Below are 23,083 nucleotides of genomic sequence, written 5' to 3'. Positions count from 1 at the left end.
TCATTAATCTGAATCAGGTGTGTTGGATTAGGAACACATCTAACATATGGAGGGCAGTCAGTCCTGAGGACCTGGATTGAGAAACACTGGTATATCCGATCCTTTTGAACAATGGATTTCAAAAAGTGGTAAAACAACAGCTGAAGAAAGAAACATGTGTCACATGTCACGCTGCACAGATCAACCCCTTCCAGCTGCTCTGATGATCCACAATGTGACGAGACCTAATAAGATAGCAACGCTGTGTAGTGGAATTTATTTATCAAAGATCACACACTGAGTGAGAATCAAACAAAGTATTTAATTAAGAGCTGATCAGCAATGAGAGATCACACAGTCAAAGAAGCTTTGGCTGCATGAGTCTGGGGAGGTACATGTGTGCTTGGTTAATATAGCCAGAGCATGAGCTGATAACATCGAGGTCGAAGGTCATTGTAGTAAACCCCTCATGGCCTGGTACAAGGAAGAAAAGAAAAGGGGGAAGGGGAGCTGACTAGATCCTTATCTGGGTACACAGTCATTCTCCTCCCTGAGTAAAACATAAGCCAAGCTTTAACAATGCAAAGTGTAGTCTACAGAATATAAGGGTTATTGTAAATTTTCCATTACGGCTGCAGCAACCACAGGTACATGTGTCCTTCCTCGTTCTCATATGTAGCTGTAATAAACTCAGTCTCTCTGAGCCGTCCTTAAAGTGGACAAAGTCACAATTACATGTTTACAGACTGTATTTTAGTATATTAGGTTATTTTCTTCTGTGGAAGTTTCCTTCATGTTTTACAGAGCTGAAGTAAGTTACACAAAATTAAACAGACTACGTTTGGTTGAGAACTTGTCGCCAATCTCATAACTGAGTTTCTCTAAAAGAAGGCATTCCCTGTGGCTTAATTCATTAGATTTCTGCAATGTCACAAGATTTATTTCCATCCAAAATTAAATAAATTTTTCACCAACATCTTGTATTGATGATGAGAGAGCCTGACCACACCACAAAGCCTTCTTAAGCACATCCCATCCATTCTCATTGGGTTTCAGCTCTGTGGTGTGAAAATGATGTCTGATGCTCCCTGAACCATTCTTTCACAATCTGAGCCCTGTGAATCCTGGCATTATCATCTCCATATAACCAAAACTAAAATAGTTCACTTAAGGGCCTTCATTTCATGGACCTTAGGTATAACATCTGGATAAATGTACTCAGCATCACATGTGATAAAATGCAGCCGACCTGTTTGGCTGGAGTTTGGCTGGCAGTACTGGTCGTCTGCAGGAAGGTCATTGATGCATCCACATGTGTTACCAGAAATGGCATCGCAGGCTCCATAGCTAATGCAGCTGTTATAAGACCAAGCAAAGTTCTCCTCACATCTGCACTGGTATCTAGACATATTTGATGAACACACTATGGAGAAAAAAAAGAACACCACACAGTTATCAAGGTTTAATGACATGCCCACAAGTAGTTTCAATATCCAGTATCAAAATTAAAAAATGTAATACCTGTTGTGATGTTTACGCTTGTTAATTCACCAGTTGTGTTGATCACTATGGGGAAGCTGAGTGTGTTCAAAATCATCTGGAGACTTTTCAGGTCTGAGATGTTTACAACAATTTGGAGCTCATAATCAGTGGCATTTGTTGCAACTGGAATTGAAACAAAGATTATTAGATAATGCATCACTGTTGAACTGACAATCCCTTCTTCAGTGACAATGACAGGACAGATTTAGTATAGAATAGGGAAAGTTCTTTGCAGTGACTCACCTGCTCTCTTTCCTATGTGGAGACTGGATGTTTTTAGACCCATCAGTTCCTGGAAAATGCAGAACACAGTAGTATCAGTGCATTTGTGCAGGTTATTTAAACAAGACTGACTGTTACCACCAAAAAGTAGACAGGTATGTACAGTCATATGCAAAAGTTTGGGCACCCCTGATCATTTTCAAGATTCTTCTTTATAAATCACTGGTTGTTTGGATCATCAATTTCAGTTAAATATATCATATAGCAGACAAACACAGCGATATTGGAGAAGTGAAATGAAGTTTATAGGATTTACAGAAAGTGTGCAATAATTAATTAAACAAATAATGGCAGGTGCATAAATTTGGGCACCCCAACAGAAACATGTCATCAATATTTAGTAGATCCTCCTTTTGCAGAAATGACAGCCTCCAATCGCTTCCTATAACCTCCAATAAGTGCCTGGATTCTGGTTGAAGGTATTTTGGACCATTCTTCTTTGCAAAACATCTCCAGTTCAGTCAGATTTGATGGCTTCCGAGCATGGACAGCCTGCTTTAAATCACACCACAGATTTTCAATAATATTCAGGTCTGGGGACTGAGATGGCCATTCGAGAACATTGTACTTGTTCCTCTGCATGAATGCCTTTGTAGATTTTGAGCAGTGTTTAGGGTCATTGTCTTGTTGAAGTATCCAGCCCCGGCGCAGCTTCAACTTTGTGACTGATTCTTGAACATTGTTTGTAAGAATCTGCTGATACTGGGTAGAATCCATCCGACCTTCAACTTTAACAAGATTGCCAGTACCTGAACTGGCCACACAGCCCCACAGCATGATGGTACCGCCACCAAATTTTACTGTGGGCAGTAAGTGTTTGTCTTGGAATGCTGTGTTCTTTTCTCGCCATGCATACCGCCCCTTGTTATGTCCAAACAACTCCATTTTTGTTTCATCAGTCCACAGCACCTTATTCCAAAATGAAGCTGGGTTATCCAAATGTGCTTGAGCATACCTTAAGCGACTCTTTTTGTGGCATGTGCGCAGAAAAGGCTTCTTCCTCATTACTCTCCCATACAGCATCTCCTTGTGCAAAGTGCGTTGAATGGTCGAACGATGCACAGTGACACCATCTGCAGCCAGGTCATGTTGTAGGTCTTTGGAGCTGGTCTGTGGATTGAGTTTGATTGTTCTCACCATCCTTCGCCTCTGCCTATCTGAGATTTTTCTGGGCCTGCCACTCCGGGCCTTTGCTTGAACTGTGTCTGTGGTCTTCCATTTTCTCACTATGTTCCTCACAGTGGAAATCGACACCTGGAATCTCTTAGCAAGCTTTTTGTATCCTTCACCTAAATCATGATGTTGAACAATTTTTGTTTTCAGGTCGTCTGACAGCTGTTTTGAGGTTCCCATGTTGTCACTCTTCAGAGAGGATGCAAAGAGGAGAAAAACTTGAAATTGGCCACCTTAAATACCCCTTCTGATGATTTGCTTCACCTGTGTATGTAGGTCAAGGGTCAATGAGCTTACAAAACAAATTTTGTGCTCCAATAATTATTGCTAAAGGTATTCAAATCAACATAACAACAAGGGTGCCCAAATTTATGCACCTGCGTATTTTCATTTAAGTAATTATTGCACATTTTCTGTAAATCCGATAAACTTCATTTCACTTCTCAAATATCGCTGTGTTTGTCTGCTATATGATATATTTAACTGCAATTGATGATCCAAACAACCAGTGTTTTATTAAGAATAATCTTGTAAATAATCAGGGGTGCCCAAACTTTTGCATATGACTGTATATCAAACAGCAGCACCTTTACAATCATGTGGTACAACTTCTGGTGTTTGAAGTGCTCATGACACGATTTAGACTTTATGTAATTTTGCAATACGATAATACAACATGATGAAATGGTTGTTTCTGTGCAGTTAAAAAGCAAACAGGCTTGTTTTCACGTGAATATCCAACATAGACAAGAACACTGCACCAGTGGCTGGAAAAACACCCCCGCCATGTTGTGACATCAGCAGAAGAACAGCTTGCGACTGGCTGATCATTCTACACGCGTGATGAAGCTGTTGAAAACATAGATATGTATTCAACTGAATATGGTGAAGGACCGGACCAAACCAAGCAGAATTCAGGCCCAACGAGTCCGACTCTGAATCGGAGCTGCAGCAGCAAACAGGTGGCAGGGAAACACAGAAATTATTTGTTTGTAAATGTAATTTATTTAAACCTGATTTTCAAATAAAGTCATCTCAGTGTTTTTATGTTAAAATTGAAATATTTATCCTGAGACTGTGACAAGGATATACCATGTAAATAATGAAATTTGAGATTACTGTAGCCTAAATATTATAATATAAACATTAAATGACTCATTAAATAATCTGATCAGAATTTTTAACACTAGAACGACCAAGGTGGACGTTTGTCCCGTTTAGAAATTTACATATTTAATAACTTTGTCATATAAAATCATAAAGTCTTGCTGGTCCCTGACGTTTCCTAACACTACATGACTTTTCATTTAAACTAGTTCAAATATTAATATTTAAAGATCAGAGGAAATAAGATAATTTCTACCTGTCTCAGCCAAAGTCACACAGGATTTTGCACTGTTCTATTTTCAGATTCCCGACCTTCTGGATCAGATCATGTGGACGTTTCTGTAAAGGGTGTATGCAGAGATGGATCCATGCTGTGTTTTACATCATACTGGACCTTGTAGGAATAAATGTCCACATCATCATCAAGACGTGCACTGAAACCCAAAAGGTTCACAGGGCTTTCTGCAGCAGCTGGCAGAGGAACATCTAGTGGAGTTTATGAAGGGAAACAGCCAGCAAGGCAGGTGCAACAACGAGGACTACAGCATTATCCAAAGCTGCAGACTCCTGAATGAAGGTGATGCAGGTAGGAGAGGCTGAGACAAATCTGACCCCCACAGTCTGGTCAAATTTGCCAGAATGGCCGTGGTTTCGGGATTATAACTATTTTATGCAGGTGCGCTTGTAACTCTTATATAGATCATCGGGAATGATTTTCTGGTTTATAAAACATGGCCATAAAATGTCAAGATCATGTCATGAAATTTAAATTCTCATTTTTACCTCAAAGAAGGCCGTCAGAGACTGTCTGCATCCCTGCTTCTCCAGACTGTAGCAAACAACCAGGATAATAACAGCAAACTGCACTGCCTTTGGTAATGCCATCTGGACTACAGAGAGAATAGAGTAAACATCATAAAACACATTAGATGACACATTTACTATTGTAGGTGCACGATGTACACTGTGTACAGAGTACAATTAAAAAACAGCCAGCTGCTCCGGCTGAAAAGGCTGCAGCCGAGGCAGGTCTGGAGGGGGGAGAAGCCAGAATGGCTTCGGCCGCTCTCCCCCTCATGTTGTGCACCGGGTGTGTGTGTGTCGCGACCACCTCCTTTTCACAATGGGTGCTTTAAGTGTTTAGTTAAGTTTACTTTGTGGTGATTGTTGTAGAGCTGGGCTAGGTTAGTGTTTTATTGTGTTGACGACGGTCACTTTAGTTTATGGGCCTGCTGCTTTTGTTTGGTTATAGTTTCCTCACCGAGTTGCGGTCGTGTCTTTGTGTGCACTCGGTGAGTGTTTGGTATAGGTTTTGGTTTGTTTCTTTCTGCAGGTCCGCTAACCCCAGCTCATCTTTATTTTGTTTTACAGGTTGTCCATCACTTTCACGGGAATTGTAAATAAATGTGCTTTTATTTTGAAGTAACATCTGTCCACGCTGTGTTCTTTGTTGCGCCCTTCCATACCCCTGAGTCGGGTCGTAACAACTGGTCACAGATATGGTTGAAGTTAGATACAACAATGGCCACCTTGTGCACCCTGCTGGCTGCAGATCTGGGGCTGTTAATCAGCACTTGTCAATGTATTTGACTGTACTGAACATATTAGTGATCAAATAATGAAATATATAGGTTTGCACATGAGAAAGTTCAGATGGCACAGATGATGCCAACTGTGCCAAAATAACCATTTTGATAGCGATTAGAGCACCTGATGCATCATCCCAAAGAGATGCTGATCCTGAAAGAGTTTTATTTCTTTTTTTAAAGCAAGGTTTGGAGTTTTGCTGTGTCATCCTAATGAATTCTTCACCAGTATTTTAGTCATAAAAGGTTTATTTTAGAAACATTAAATGATTTGGTAGAGTATTGTAGAATATTAAAGGTGTTTTTTTTAAACCTGGGAATATAAAATAAATCTGTTCAAATGAGTGAAACAAAAAAGTAAAAAAATTAATGAATCATGCTCCAGCTAGTCTGTTAGTGAGTTTGAATTTCCTCTGCCAGAATGTGTGAAGTCCTGGACCTAAAAATATGCTTGTGTTTTTTTTTTTTTTATTTTTGTTTTTTTATGTGAAACCCAACTCTTATGTCAGATGTGACAAAAAATTATGTTGGAGAGCCACAGAGTGTTGCAACAAAAAGCCTTTCAGGAACAAGTCAGTGATTGCATTCCTTACAACTGACAGCACCAATTTGTGGAGCACAGTTTAGAGGAACACAGATTTCAGTACGGTTCTGTTCCAACAGTTCAAGCTGCACATCTCCTAGTGTGAAAACAAAAAGAATAATCTTGCTCTGTTTTAAGCTATTTCCTCCACTACTGGCTGTTTGTGCTGGAACTTTAAACATGCATTCTTCCGATGTTTAACAATTCTTGAGAATAAAGGAATGAAAATAAGATTGCAACGATCCAGCTCTCCACCAGCACTTAGACGTACCATCTACACACAAAGCTGTGAGTTTCTCTGAACCGTCAAGTCTCAAAACCGGTCTGTGTATAAATCTAGTTTTCTCTGTGTGTACCAGGTAATCCATGCACACCATTTGTCTGCATAGAAGCCTTTTTGAACACAAAACTATTAAATTTATGAGGCTGAAGGTAAAGCAAATTGTGCAAAATATTAATGTTTGTGCATTTTTGTAATTTGTGCATGTGTTCATTGTTTTTGTGTCTAATTTATGTGTGTACAGTTGAACATACATTTGCAAATACCCAAATTACATGCAAATTATTTTACAGTTTGCAAATCACACACACACAATGATATTCAGTAAATTTTCTCCGTAATGTTCTGTCATGTATCATAGTTGAACTGAGAAGATGGACTGGGACAAGAAAATTGACCCTTTTTGGCCCAGACTTGCCCATATATGATCATGAACACCACAAAGTTCCCTTAAGAGAAGTGATGGATCAGATGAAAACTGTACAGAAACAGTTTCTCTGTGCCTGCTGCCTGCTGTTCTCTTCCAGAGATGTCATCTCAACCAGGTTTTAAAAGTTCTTTTTACAAAATGATTTTTTCAGGTGTAGAATGACTGGGTTTTCTGATAAAGAAACAAATAGCTGCATCAGCATTAACATGTGAACAAAAATGTAAATAAATACTCAATTTTGTAGTGTTTGTGTTTCTGTATATTAACATTAAACTCCTGCACAGAAGCTGCTTGTAACACATTTTGTGTCATGATCTGTCGGTTGTGGTTTGGGTTTTTTTTTTTAGCCTGGTCGATTTGAGTTTTGTCTCATTTGTAGTTTTTCCCCTTGTGTGTCCTGTTTTGCAAGTTATTTACTTAACAAATAAAGGCAAAACATCAACATTATTACCAAGTTGGAATATTTTCTAAGTTTACCTGGAAATGGTCTCTACATTTGTTTGTTTTGAAACCGGCTTTTGAACAGATTAATATAGATTGTGTTATTTCTGTTTCTGTGTATAACACCCACAGATTTTTTTATGTAATGAAACACAAACCCAGTAATTCACCCTTCTAGTTAATTACAACCTGGTTAAAAGTAGCAGGATTTGGGCCAAAAATGTGCTTCATAGAAGTTTGAAAAAAGTTTTAAATGCAAATAGTGTGCAGATATTGTATATTTAAAAGTTGTTTGAGTAAACCCCTTTTCAAAGATTAACCCTTTGTTGGCTTGGTTCTCAGGACTCAGAGACTCAGATGTAAGTTCATATTTGTTTGCATTTGACAGTCAACAGAGCAGAAAGAAAAAGTAATTTCATGCAACTTATTTCCACTAACGATCTGTTCATGAAAATCTAAATATTCCTCTTCAATATGATCTATTTAAAAAGTAATTTACAAATTAATACAATCCATGATTCTTTACTGTTATTTGTTCTTTAATTAGAAACATCTTTATTGCTTGAGCTCCTCAGGAAAAATCTCCCCACTAAGCATGTCTTCATTTGCACATATATTATAAAAAAAGAATTAAACAATTGATATTTACCTTTTTTTCCATCAATTCATGAAATAGAGGCAAATATACAGAAGAGGAGGAGATGTACAAAGATCATCATTTCTTGGACAGCACGTTTTAAAATCAGTCTTATAAAAGTAAAATAGGTAAATTTACCTCACTTTGTCTGCTGGCTTCCAAACAGGCTCTTATCAGGATGTCATCATTTATGGCGCTGCTGGAGGCATGTTAATGTTCATGTATGAGAGAGCCCATTTATTCTCTCTGGACTTCCTCCTTTGCTTGAGTCCAGTGACGTGCGATCAGGGGAAGCAGAGCCTGTCATGATAAAAGAAAAAAATGTACAATAAATATTAATATTCCCCACTGATCTGTGTTAAAAATGCATTTTCAGTTTATTTTGACAGTTTTTTAAGTAAAAATTGCCAAATTTTAGTATTTCCCGATCAAATCCAGTGCAGAAACCCCGGTGGAGGCACAGGCGAGCTGTGCCTCAGCTCTGACTGTGTCATCCAATACAAACTGTTTTACATGACACAATCCATTTTCTGATCCTCAGCATATCGCCAACATGAACTTTACAGAAATATTTGTTATACACCATGACTCTCTACAGTCTGTGTAATGTATTTAATGTATTTGTAAGACAAATATTCCCCTTTATCATACAATAAAGTGCAGAGAAAAGTCAGCAGGTGAGGCAAACCGTACTCTGCCTCACCTCAAGGGGGCGCACTCACACACCAACACGGTGTGAGATGCCAAATTAGCGACTTTTTTTTTTTTTTTTTTTTTTTTTTTTTTAAGTGACTAGCGACAGATCTATCGACTTTCAGTATTGGAGACTTTTGTAGACTGACGGCTTAATTGGCATGTACTGCCTAAAACTGCAGCGCCCTTTATATGGAACCAGCTGTTCATCCACACAGATGTCCTCATCAGGGTTGAAGATCATCTGGAGCCGGTCAGTCCAGTAATCCCACATCCCACGGATGGCAGCCAGCTTGTCTTCTCTCTGGTGCCACAGTCTGGAAAGTCGGTTGTCAAAACAAATGACACTGGAGAGAATAGTAAACATTTTGACCAACTTGGCAGCCCAAATAAAATCTGTCGGCCCGTCTGGTCATCCCACAAACCACGGACTGCCTCACCGCGGGAGCGGTAAACACCCGCCAACAGCAGGAGACCAAAATAAGCATGCATGGTAGTGCCATCAATGTTCCTCCAGTCGGCGACTGTCCTCCTTCTATGCAGGTTTGTATATTTCACAATCAAGCTGGTCAGCTCCTCTGTGAAAAATAAACTGATGCAGTCCACCAGCTCATCAATCCGGGCCAGGGTATAGCGGGTGGGTCCAGGGGAAATCCCTGTGCCTGGAGGATTCCACTGGAGTGCCACGGAATTTGTGGGTAACCATTGGATTTCGCCTCCAAGACAGGTCTTCTGTGGCTTCTTCAACTTCTTCCTCCTACCTTGGGAGGTAGACCTCAACTTCATAGGCGGAGTTAGTGTCGCTATCGGTGTTCATGTCTGAGATTCCACCGCTGTGAGCCAGGTCCTCTGTTTGCTTTTATAAACTGCAGCAGATGCAGCTGTGTAAACAAAGACAGGGTTCATTTTGATTTTCACTTAGACCCATTACTTTGATGTGCTGCAAAGGGTCCTCTGCTTTATTTCAAAGCAGTGCTGGTGAATGCATGTAGATTTGTGTTTTACGTATTTTAAAATATAAAATGTGGTGGTACTTTGAACTTTTGGATAAAAATTACACAAGAAACGGAGAATATGGAAAAGGTGCCACATGAAAGCTACCTGCGCTATATGTATTTAGTCACACTGCAACGCATCATGCAAGCTGTTGACACATGCGCGTGCACAGGCACACAAATTTGAATGTATGTGTTTCCTTATTCACATACTCACACACACACACACACATATCTGAAGCTGAGGAGCATGTGTGGGGTGCAGAGGACAGACTATACAGCGAAAGCTCTCCTTAATAGATAAAGTAGGTATTTTCCATGCTTGGCATAACTTTGGAAAATTACATCATTGGGGAGGGAATCCCTTCGAGGACAGACAGAACGCCCCTACCTTCAAATGAAGTGGATACATTAGAAAATGTATGCTTTATACTTTTAATTTGAGTGGGATCAAAAATAGTGAATTAAATGGGTTTCAATGTACACATTTTTGTGTTTAGGGTGCAAATGGGAAGTAATTAAGATCACGTTGTTTACAATCGCCTAAAAATAAAATTACACTTGAAAAAATTAAGATCATGAAAAAATGCATTCTTTTGCATTCTTTATCTTTAAATTTAGTCAGGGGGTATGTTAAATATGCTAGAAATTAAAATGAAAAAACACATAAATGTGCTTGGATGTGATTAAGGGTTAAAAAATTACATTTTCTTCTTCTATTCATCATTTTACAATTACATAAGTAATGTTTCAGATTAATTTCACTGAAGAAGCATTATGAAGTCCAGTCTTGGATCTCAAATAGTTTAGATTTCTTTCATAACTATCGTACACAGAATTCACCATTCAAGTGGTAAACAAAATTCATTATGTTGCATACAATACCATGGTAATATGCACTAATTCATAATTTAAAATACACAATGATAAACGTGTATGGAATTTCATTCACTTAACATTTTAGCCCACATTTGGTATACATATTACACAATAACTGAAGCCCAAGTCAAGGTTATGTGTACCCAATTAGTGATTAAATGTTCCATTTTTAACATCATTATGCAATTCCATACATTTAATATTAAATAAATTACACTTACGTGTTGTTGCGTGGTATGCTTCACGACATCAGTCAAAGATAAAGTAGGGCGGGCTACCTAGCAGCTATCAACGCAAGGGTAACAGATGAATTGCGAGATTCAACTAAGAGATGCAAGTTGGTCAGTTAATTCAGTCTTTACCATGGATCTGCGACTCCTAAGGATGGAAACTATGCAGACAAAAGGACCTAACGTTCGAAGTAAGTACATTTAAGTTTACGAATTTTGAGAATTTAGTTACAGGTTTGGCATAGATGGTTTGATAAAACTGGTTAGCTGAATGCTTAAAGGAGTAAAAAAGAAAAAAAACTCAGAAAATTCTCAGTTGACAGAGTTGTGCAAATAAAATTGCACTAGCTAGAAGTTTTTTCTAATTTAATATTTGTAAGCCTGCAGATACCATGTAAAATAGAATAGATTTGTGTGAGAAAAGCAATGATTAGCATAAATAGCATGACTGGTGTCATATATCAGCAAAGTTTTTCTCTTTTTTTTTCTCACTCTCTTCAGAACACATGGAGAGGAAGTTTGCAGTGGTGCGCTGGAGTGAAGGCGAGGATTCTGGAAAGCTTAGTGAAGTTAAAACTTATAATATAAGGGGTTATGATGACTCCAAGATGGACCAGCATGGGAATCCCATTTCCACCTATTCAGCTGTTATCAAATGGTGTCATGGGAAGAGACAGTGAGAAGGGTGGCCTCACTACAGGGGCACTGTTGTTTTTGTTTGCGGTAAGTTATTGCTACTATGGTTTTATATTGTGCTTGTGCTCTCTTTACTTGAAAATAATTCTTTAAGCCTATTTAACCTGTTTAAACTCATGTGCTTACTTGCCTTGCCAGTTGGTTGAAGACTTTATTACATGATTATTGCTTATTAGAAAAATCAAATCAAACTTTATTTATAAAGTAACTTTCATGCCACAGGCAACACAAATTTGCATGATTAAAACATTTATGCATATTAAAAACTAAACAAAGTGGAAATACATAATAATAGAAACACTCACCAAAATATTTCACACAGCCGCACGCACACACACACACACACACACACGCACACACACACACATACACACACACACACACACACACACCAAGCAGCCCCTGTTAAGGTAAGAAGTTGACAGTTTAAAGTTAACAGTTTAAAGTTTCTCCCTTAAGGATGGGTAATGATTTGCGGTCTCACCCACCCTGCAGAGGACAGGATGTGGTGGTCACAACTCTGTGTGATAAGGGTCATAAAGTGTTGTATGCTGATGTGTTTCCCTGTTTGAAGTTTGCGAGAACTTTGCTACTGAAGTGTGATAGCTGCTCAATAAAAAGGCTGCACTGGGGTTGAGACTTCGGAGTTGACACCAGACACTCTCTGAGTGCTGAACCACCGTCTCTCCCCATCGCGATGAAGCTGACTTCACTCTGAGTTCTTTGTGTCTTATTTTATGATTGAAAAATACCCATCAGCCCCCCTACCCCATTCTATACAAACATGATTCTCTTATTGAGCTGAATGTTATTATAAAATACTAAAAGTGACAAGCATCTGACCTGGTGCTGCTGTGAGGAAACAATATCAGTGTCATGGGGATCCATCCACACCAGGGGCCATTCCACCCATGTCTAACAGCGGCAACCACCCCATCAGGGCAGACCGGGGCCCACACCACAGCCAAAAGGCTGCAGTGCAGGGTCCCAGCCACCCCGATAGGTGCAATCACCTCGGCAGCAGCCCCCAACCGATCAGGCAAAACCCCTGGTGTGGAGGATCCCCACGAGGAAAACACTGGAGGTACAATTAAAATTAAACAGCCTTAAGAAACAACAACAGCTAAGAATTAATGAATACACAAGTAAATGAATAAATAAGAAGTAGTATAGTTGAGTAAAATAAGAATAAAATAACGTGACATAAAATGATGTAAAATAAATTAAAATCAAATAAAATTTAGTTAAAAGCTAAGCTAAAAAGGTAGGTCTTAAGCCTCGTTTTAAAAAACATTGTAATGGTTATGATGTAATTATTATGTAATTGTAAGATTGTAATCATGTCTCTTTGTTTGGATTCCTCTTTTTTCTCTAGCTACTCGTTTTGAGGCAGCTTGTAAACTTAATGCACTGCTGAAGGAAAAAGAATCAGCAGATCTGACCAAGGGGGAATCAGTCTACTCTAAAAACAATCAGGATAAGTCAGATGACTCAGATCCAATGCACCAGGATGGAAGACAAAGTAGTAAAGTGCAGTTTCTTAACCTCAGGACGCTTCAGGGCAACACTGGCTTCATGAACGTACATAAATGTCACTGTGCCGTAAAAAATGAGTCAGAAACTGAGTTTTTAGTTTGGAAAGTTATTTAGTTTTGCTTCATGTCTCTGATGCTGATCAAATTGTACATATTTGAATCCTAAATGGTCACCATGTCTTTGAACAGGTGGAGATCCTCCCTGGGACTGGAGTCATGATAGAGAAATTGGTGTGGGCCTCTGCTTGTAATGCAAATTCAGCTACAGTATTTGTGAGGCATCTGCTCACACCAGTCTTCCCTACGAAGATACTGCTTGTGAGCAACCTTGAGGGGGAAACGAGGCAGAGGAGATGCACGTTTATCTCTGGATAAGAATAAACTGGATGCCATCTACAGTAAGTTTTTAACCTAATATGGCATGTGTTTAGGCAATAGTCCATACTTTTTTGTGTTTACTGATTACAGACAAAAGACAAATAAAAATTAAGTCTTATATCATACCAGCATCCCATGGTGCCAGACTTTAGTGTTGACTTGTTGAATTCTCTGAAAAATGTTTGGCGAATACATTTACTTATTGTTTCTACATTGTATTATTGTTAATGAAGAAATGCCTCTACCAAATACCTAATTTACAGATCAAATCAAATTTATTTTTATAGTATATTTAAAAAACAACTAAAGTTGTGCTTAACAATTATCAGATGCAAAAGAAAAATAATAAAATTGGAGTACTGTCTAATCTTTTTATTATATACTGTATTATGTCCGGGTGTATTATTGGTCTTCTCATAATCATTGGCTACAGATTTCTTTGTTGTTTCAGTACCTCTGGGATGTATTTTATTTGTTCAGCAGCACATAAACAAATGAACAAATTTAGGGTAATAAGTATTTTGTAGTCTGAAGTATATTTTTGCATTTGATTTGCATTTCTTCATCAAAGGTTGAACTAAATTTGTTATATTTAGTATACTTGTACTCTGATCCCCCACCTTATTTTTGTACATATATAGGTGCAACTCTTGAGAAGTGGCCTGGGACTCAACCCTCCAGCATTGGTACCACAATCAATGCCAAGATCACGGAGCTCCGAGCCAAAAGTAAAAGTGTTTCTGTTACAGAGTCCCCTTAAACTGAGCTTTAATGGCTTGTTTGTAAGTGTGTAGGTTTTATCCCACCCTGTTTTTGCCTATATTCAAACCTAAGCAGCAAAAACTATCCATGTTTAATTTGCTCTTTTAATAAAAGAGCTGGGGTAAGGTTAAATATTTTGATCTAATATCAGTGTTTCATGTTAATATTAGTTAATTCTAAATAAAATTAATTGAATTTAAAATTTGCCCAGCATTTGTGTCTTTTTATCAGTATTACAGATTTGGAAAGAGCATTTATAGTAGTACAGGGACAAATGGACGTTTTGTCACATTCATTAATTTGTTTTTTTAAGATATTAACTTGAGTCTGTATAAAAATCCTTAATTAAATGTATGGTTTATTATAATCTGAGATTTAGGAATTCTTACAGGACAAATATAAAAAAACATAGTTTAATATGATATTGTTTTGCCTTCACATGCAGATAAAAACATATGTAATGGTACATATTCCGATACATTTTTATTAGATGGCATATAAAAAGCATATAAAAAGGGATAATGGCCCTGCAAACTACATTCACAATCTATACAAAAAACTATATTTAAAAACATTTGTTGCTATATGTAAAGCATATGTCTTTATGACAGACATATATTAAAAAATTGCAGAAATTATATGGAACAACTATGGAATACATACTTTGACATATACTTTCCTTATATACCACATACATATTTTGAGCATGATCCTTATGTGATCCTTTTTATTATCATGTATGAAAGAAATGCAAAAGTGGCCACTTTCAGAAGTAAATCATATAAGACTTACATGATCCACAATACATGAAGCCAACTACATGTGACACAAATTTTTTATGAGTTTTTTAGATTTCTTTTCCATATGGGTGTAACTCTGCCATGATCACGTTGAACTGGGATCAGAGTCAGTGTAAACAACACGGTTTTACTGGGTCTGTTTATTAGAAAATTACAGCTGTTGATGATATAGAAATGTAAGGAATATTTACTGGACCTGCATGTACAGGATCATAATTAATTAAAATACTGAGTTTTTAAAAGTTAAAATTTTTTTTTACTCATCTGACACAGTTATTTCAAGCCCTTTTTATATTAAGATTTTTCTGATGCACTAGTGCTGGGATCACCAACTGTGAACCTCGATAGTCACAGTCCTGCAGATCTGAAATATTTACCTGCTGTGATACACTTGAGTCAAACTATTAATGGATTATTTAGAGGCTTGTGCAGAACTTGACAACAAGCTGTCATTTGGATCAGGTGTGTTGCTGCAGGTCACCACCGCCACAAAATGTCAGTCAACTGAAGTCCTTCTTGGGGCTGTTGAACTATTATTATCATTTTCTTCCCAACCTGGCATCGCTTCTGAAACCACTGCATGACCTGCTACACAAGGAGAAAGTGTGGAGGTTGACAACTGACTGTCAAGATGATTTTCAAAAAGAAAAAGATGTGTTAACAACAGAGGTTCTGACACATTTCAGTCCATCACTGCCGATTCAACTGGTCTGTGGTATGGTCTCCATATGGAGTTGGAGCAGTGATTTCTCGGCCTGCTGAACATGCGGTCAACTTGAACTCTTTCCTTGGTAGCCAATCAGAACTGTCAATTTAGTCAGGATGTTTGCGGTGGGGTGATTATTCCACAGAACAAAAATGTTGCAGCAACTGAATGCAGGGCACAGTGGCATAGTGAGAATGAAAGCGATGGCAATGAGTTTCCACAGGAATCATGGCATCATGTGCATATTGACTTTGCTTTGCTGGTCCATTTGAGGACAGGATGTTGTTGTGGTTGACGCACACAGTAAATGGTCTGAAGTGGCTGTCATGCAATCAACTACTACCGAGAAAACAATAGAGATGTTAAGAGAAATATTCAGCTGTTTTGGATCTCCTGTACAGCTAGTCTCCGACAACAGACCTCAGCTTATTTCATAAGATGTGGTTGCGTTTCTGCAAGCTAATGGAGTGTAACATCCGTATCATCCTGCAATCAAAGGGTTTGTTCAAACAATGAAACATGCACTCAAACCCTAGCAATGAGAAGGAAAGCTTACAGTGGAGACTTCACCGTTTTCCACTTAATTACCACAAGTCCACATTAACCATAAAGACATCTCCAGCAAGCCTGATGTTCAAAAGAGATCTGCGCACTGCTTTTGATGTCCTTATACCACCTACAGTTAAATATACTGTTCAGAAGCTGCAAGAGTGTCACGGTCTCTGCCTATTGCTGGCAGCTGCGGCTCATTCTGCCACTGATTGCCTGATCTGGAGGCCCTGTCTGGAGTGGCTGGAGCCGGCACACCTCCGTCCCCGCCCCTCTGATTGGCTTCACTATGGACCAATCAGACTTCAGCTTGTTAGAGGCTGAGGCTGAAAGGGCTGCAGCTGAAGCCAGTCAGGGGGGGAAGCTGGATTGGCACAGGCTGCTTCCCCTCGCTTAGTCACTATGTGTGCGTGTTGTAGGAATGTGGCTGGTTAGCACAGGTGGCCTCATTCCGAGTTGTGGTGGATTTTTAAGTAGCAAAGCTTACTGAGTACTCGCTGTGCTTTGTGTGGGTGAATCATGTGAGGGGCAGACCATTGTTTGGACACAGCAGGAGGATTCCTGGCTGTGGTGCGTCCCATGTGGGGACTTCGGATGGTTCTGTTTTTAGTTTGGATTCACCTTAGTTTATGCACTCAGTTCAGTTCAGGCTCTGATACACTTTAGTGTGTTTCTGCTATAGTGTTTATTTTTGATTTGGTGTTGGGCTAGATTAGTGTTTGTTTTGTTTGTGACTACGGTCACATTAGTTTATGGGTCTGCTGCTCTTTTGTTTGGTTTTAGCTTCACCGAGTTCCGTACAGTCTTTTGGTTTTCACTCGGTGGTTTTTGGTATAGGTTTTGGTATGTTTCTTTCAGCAGGTCCACAAACCCCAGCACTTGTTTATTTTGTGTACTTTTTTTGTGTAGGGCTTTTTTGTTACAGGTTTTCACTCATCGTTCACGGGGTTTTAATAAAATGTGCTTATTTTACTTTTACCATCTGTCCCCAGCGTCATCTTTTGTTACGCCCAATCATGCCCCTGAATCGGGTCGTAACAAAGAGAAACAGATCATACAAAGCAATCATGAGTCCAAAGACAGTCTTCGCCTCAGGAGAATATGTGTTGGCCAGGAACTACAAAGGTGAGCCTAAATGGGTTCCTGCAACTGTATCCTTTACAGTTCACACTGCTGACAGCATTTGAAGAACACTCTTAGGTCAGTTCTTACAGACACCACTAGTGCCTTTGATTCTCCAAGACATTTTTCAGATGGACCTAGCAGTTTACTTACCTGTACAAATGAAGAACTCAGCAACATCAGAAACTAAAGATCCACTTGTGGATGTGACTGAAAATGAACCTGAGACAGCATCTTTTACATCAGAGCTCGAAATGAACCAAATGACAAAAAGACTGATGTTACTGCTGACCGCTGATATCCCACCAGAGAGCGGCGGCCTCCAACATCTTTGAGTTATTAGACTAAATATTGACTAACTCAAGTCAAATGCTATTCATAGACTTTAAATTTAAAGTCAGCTTTATTATGCAGCATGTACAGGACAGAGGGAATTATGGTTCTCTCAAACCTTGGTGCATGAAATACAAGAATATAAGCCAATACAAAAAAAACAAACAAAAAAAAAAGTTCTATCACTAAGTAAATAAAGCACGATATTTGATGGACAAGGCAAATTACAGTCAGTTTATGGTTATAGTGCAAAAATTAGATTGTGTTAGCTTATCGGTGGCGAGAGTGTGTTCCTGGGTTTCTGGATGTGCACATGACAGAGGACCTCTCCTCGACCATCAACACCACATGACTGGTCAAGAAAGCCAACCAGCACCTCTCTTTCCTCCCCAAACTGAGTCTCGGCACCCATCATGTGCACCTTCTACAGAGGCACCATCTAGAGCGTCCTGACCAGCATCATTATCGTGTGGTTCAGTGCCTGCTCCACATTCTGCAGGAGGACCCTCCAATGCATTGTGAGAGCAGCTAAGATGATCTCTATCCCCTCCCTGCAAAACATCTACACCTTTCGCTTCACCCTTAAAACCCTCTGCATTTTTGCTTTATAACCATAAACATATATTGCACTGACTGTAATTAACCTTATCTATTTATTATGTTTTATTTACTTAGTGATAGTACTTGTTTATACTACAGCTCCACACTCACTACTCGTCAGACCTCGTTCCAGCAGAGATGGACTTTCCTTCTCTTCCCCTCCTGGCTCCAACTCACCTGGTTTTCATCTGGACTCCAGTATTTCAACCTCCTTTGCCTTATTTAGTGAGACTGTTATTTGAGATTAGCTTCTGTAATAAAAATTGTTGTTAATCCAATCTGTCTCTGTAAGGTCCTTCTTAACACACATGAGCAGCAACCCGGAAATGGGTTCTAGCAGTGGTGGGCTGGCTTATTATGACACAAGGGGGAGCAGTTGGGGGTTAAGGGCCATGCTCAGGGTTCCAGAGTGGCTGACTTTTATTTCAAGTCCAAGGACCTGAACCTGTTTTAGTGGTTTGATTTTATATTATATATTAATTAGTGCTGGGCAACGATTAAAAGTTTTAATCGCGATTAATTGCATGACATGCTGCGATGAATCGTGATTACACGCAAAATGTCTCTTTCCTTTAAAAGAAGGCCTACAGCTATATAAAGAATACACAGTAAATTTTGGTTTACAAACATCAGGGGTCTCCAACCTGCGACTCTGGAGCCGCAAGTAGCTCTCTCGACCTTCCACAATGCCTCTAAATATGTGCTAAAATATTTTTTTAAATTTATCTTTCTTGTCATTAGGTTGGATAACAGGGACTTTTTTTTTCTACTTTACATGATTTTCCACAGATATCTACATCCTTTAAAAGAAAGTCTGTCTATCCTCTTTTTTAAAATAAAGGTTTAATGTGATAATGTCTGCTCCCAGGTAATTCAGTGGGGGCATTCATCCCGGGTAGCCTGTCACTCCGGCCGAGCACGCACCGCAACCCTCATCAGGTGGCGCTTCTGGTGGCCCACCTTGGAAAGAGACGTCCGGGAATTCGTGGCCGCTTGTCCAGTCTGTGAGTAAGGAAAAACCTCCTCTCAGGCTCCCGCGGGGCTTCTACGTCAGCTCCCCATCCCCGGGAGGCCTTGGTCACACATCGCACGGGACTTTGTTACCGGACTTCCACCATCTCAAGGTAACACAACCATTCTCACTATAGTGGCCAGATTCTCCAGAGCCGCTCATTTCATGGCCTTACCCAGACTGCCCTCGGCTTTGGAAACCGCTGATATCGTTTCCAACTATGTATTCCGTCTCCATGGCATTCTGGCTGACATTGTCTCTGACCGGGGACCTCAGTTCGTGTCTCGAGTCTGGAAGGCATTCTGTACGGAGCTGGGTGCCTCTGTCAGCCTAAGTTCTGGTTTCCATCCTTAGACCACCGGACAAGCAGAACGACTGAATCAAGAATTGGAATCTGTCCTGTGCTGTGTGGCTGCTAACAACCCCTCAGCCTCGAGCAGCCACCTGTGCTGGGTAGAATATGCTCATAACTCTCATGTCTCCTCAGCCACAGGTCTCTCCGCCATCGAGGCATCCCTGGGCTTCCAGCCTCCGCTCTTTCCCGAACAGGAAGCGGAGATCGCTGTCCCCTCTGTCAAGCGGCATCTGTGGAGGGCTACAAAGGCGGCCCTGGTTGGGGCTGCTGACAGGAACCGCCGGGGTGCTGACCAACGCAGCGTGCCCTAAGTTTTGTCCCTGTCTTGTGAAACCTTTGTTGACTCTTCTGTGTTCTCTCTCCTCAAGAACCCGACCTGGACCTCGCCTGTGTTTACGGGAATGTCTGCCCGCTCCAGCCCGTCCTCCAAGTGAACTCACCGTAATTCACTGTTTATCACATAATAAATTTTTCATTGACTTTGACATTGACTCAGTGTGGCTCTGGGTCTGGCCCTGTCGGGGGCTGTGGGGGCCAGCGGTTGGAGTTGCCTCGTGGCGGGGGGTGAGGCCACTGGTGACGCCTGGGTCGGTGGGCGTCAGACCTGGGCGGGGCTATTCCGGGGTGGGTAGGGCGGGGGTTCTGCACTCTGGTGCCTGGGGGTGGTCCTCCTCCCTCTGAGGTGGTGGGGTCCGTCTGTGCCGGGGGTCTGGGCCTGCCCGGATGTGCTGCTGTGGTGTGGGTTGGTGCATGCCCTAGTGTCTGGTTGTCGCCCTGGGACCCAGGGTATGGCCCGGGGGCAGAAGGGGTGTAGGGGTTTGAAGGAGGGCTGAGTGGGATTCGGGGGATTATAGGGGGAGGTGCTGGGGTGTGAGACAGGGTGTGGGGGTATGTTTGTGTGCGTGCGTATGCATGTGCTAGGATGAGTGGGAGTGTGTCTGGGGAGTGAGAGTGGGAGGGTTGTATGCTCTGCGAGTGTTTATATTGTGTGGGTGGGGCTGAGGAGGCATGTATGTGTTAGGCGGGCCTGGGGGTGGTGTGCCATGGATCTGCCCCTGTCCCCATCCTCTCATTCCCCGTTAGGGATGTGGGGGGTGGGTACCTTCTGGGGTCGGTGACGGCTCACTGGCTGTGGTCCCTGAATGGCCCGGTTGTGAGGGGCGGTCTCTCCTGGCCTGTCCTGCCCTGGGGGTCCTCCTGGGGAGCGTGGGTGCCTAAAGCCACTAGAGGCTCAACATCCAGAGGGAAGTTTGTTACGTCCCCGGACCCCTCTTACTTCCCGCTCTCTCTGTCTCACACACACACACACACACGTAGGGAATTGGGAGGCGTGGAGCCATGGGGGGTGGAGCGGAGGGGGCCATTCAGTGGTCTCCTTGGATGCACCCCATGGCGACTCGCCTCTCAGTTTTAATTGCACCGAGACACCAAAACACAAGAAACACAACACACAAACAACACCTAGGGGGCATGTCATGCGGTGCATGTTGGGCGGCGGCTCCCGGCTCATTGCGGTCACTGCTCCTCAATTTTAATTGCACACAACACACACTACATTAACAGTCAGGAGCGGGGAGGGAGAGGATATTTTGCTTTCCTTATATATTTGGTATAATATCTAAAGATGGTTGTAATTGATTCTGAAATTGTTTTTAAACATGTTGAATATATCCATTTTAGGTGGAGAGCTCTCATATCTTTCAAACATGTCCTTGTTTTGCATTTCTTTAACCCAATAAACAAATCCTTTTTATCCTTTTATCTCTTCTTCTTTTGGAACCTTTTTCTTTTATATATTGACCCCAATGTGTCGGCTGTCCAATCCTTCCACTTATCCACAATCTTTTGTGACATTTTAAGAAAAATTTCCACATGTTATACAGATGTGGTGAATGGTACTACACCCGAATGAGGACCCAACCAAGAAGCTTCTACACAGAACCGTGAATCTGTACGCTTGGCTGTTGAGGGTCTGGCAACCTGATCGCTTGTTTTAATTCATGTGTATGTGGGATGTGTAAATAAAGTTTGGTCGAATTCTACATCTTACAAGCTTTCCGACGATATCTTACACTTGAACGACACTTTATCTGTCAGGTATAAATGCTTGCGCGTAAACAAAGGAGCATCATTGCCATTTTGCTGCAGTTACGCACGTGGGCGCACCGGAAAGAGCGAATATCGAATAGCGTTAATTTCTTTGCTTCATTTTGACTTTTTATCCATTTAGAACGAAGGATAAAAGCCATGAACATGTCCAAAAAATTACAAAGAACCAAATACACCGTGTTGGAAGTTCTGGAGGAAATACAAACACAGCACAATTTGGCACAGTTTGCATATCCAAGTGACCAAATAGAAAGTCCGCCTGGTACTATCCACACTAAAACCTGCATAAAAGCTATGAGCTTTGTTCTGTTCTCATGAAACCTTGTACAGTTGTAGTCAAGGAGCTGCTGAATCCATGCAGTGGTATATTTATGCACAGACTGATTTCTGTCATGATGTTTTCATCTGTGTACAAAAAAAACAAAAAATTATTTAAGTAATATTCTTTCATTTTTCAGACATAAAGGAGACATAAACAATTATAAAATATCATTTTTTTACACAGATTTAGTAAATTTATAAATAAAAACTGGAGTTTCAAACTGTTTTAAAGTCCACTTGCGTTTTCACTTCTGTCGTTTTAAGCAACACAAAACTATTATACAAAATACATAAAAATTAAGTAACATTTGGTTTTAATGGAGGTCTGCTCAAGGTTGTGCAATGTAGAGATATCGAAAATTAAAAAAGAGAACAGCAGCACCTGAACATCACACATTAATCAGCAATTTTGGTCCTTGAGGGCGTCCTGCAGGTTTTAAATGTTTCCCTACTCCAACGCACCTGATTCAAATGAAGGATAATTAACAGAGCTCTGGTGAACTTTACAGAAGGATGTTGGATAACTAAAAATCAAATCACATGTGCTGCAACAGGTAAACATCTAAAACCTGAAGGAGGACCGGAGGTGTCCATCCCGGCTCTACAAGCTGCTGCCAAACTGTTAGATGAGAGTACTAACCACTGCATCACTGTTATACCAGAGATGTTTCCAATTTATTAATTACATAAAAAACATTAAAAATAGTAGTTGGAATAATAAATGGAACATTAAGGTGAAATTTTTAGCATTGTTCCTTTAGTGTAAACAAACATGCTGTTCTGTGTTGGACGGCTTTGCTTCATAGATCAGATTTGATCTGTAAAGGAAGAGTGATGACGCAGCTACTGTAAAAGTTTTTTAATTAGCAAACTATATAATGACTAACCCCAACTAGATTGGAATGAGCAGGTAAAACATGGATAGATGGGTGGATGTGATGATTACTTGTAGATGTCAAAAACATTTT

The 23,083-nt window shown here is 40.4% G+C and overlaps 1 protein-coding gene across 1 annotated transcript in view; it reads right to left on the bottom strand.

Moving 5' to 3' along the window:
• The window catches only part of LOC121634036 (adhesion G protein-coupled receptor F5-like), a 253,610-nt gene extending 245,291 nt beyond the window's left edge, over positions 1–8,319 (bottom strand). The window contains exons 1-5 of the mRNA XM_041976430.1: positions 8,179–8,319; positions 4,867–4,973; positions 1,765–1,813; positions 1,501–1,644; positions 1,229–1,402 (exon numbers count right to left, since the gene is read on the bottom strand). Of these exons, the coding sequence (XP_041832364.1) occupies positions 1,229–1,402; positions 1,501–1,644; positions 1,765–1,813; positions 4,867–4,968 (469 nt within the window). The 5' untranslated portion in view covers positions 4,969–4,973; positions 8,179–8,319. The remainder of the gene's footprint in view (positions 1–1,228; positions 1,403–1,500; positions 1,645–1,764; positions 1,814–4,866; positions 4,974–8,178) is intronic.
• Between the last annotated feature and the right edge of the window lie 14,764 nt (positions 8,320–23,083).

This window comes from Melanotaenia boesemani, chromosome 22 (assembly GCF_017639745.1).
Source record: "Melanotaenia boesemani isolate fMelBoe1 chromosome 22, fMelBoe1.pri, whole genome shotgun sequence".
Classification (NCBI taxonomy): Eukaryota; Metazoa; Chordata; class Actinopteri; order Atheriniformes; family Melanotaeniidae; genus Melanotaenia; species Melanotaenia boesemani.
This window is presented reverse-complemented; position numbering and strand designations above follow the sequence as displayed.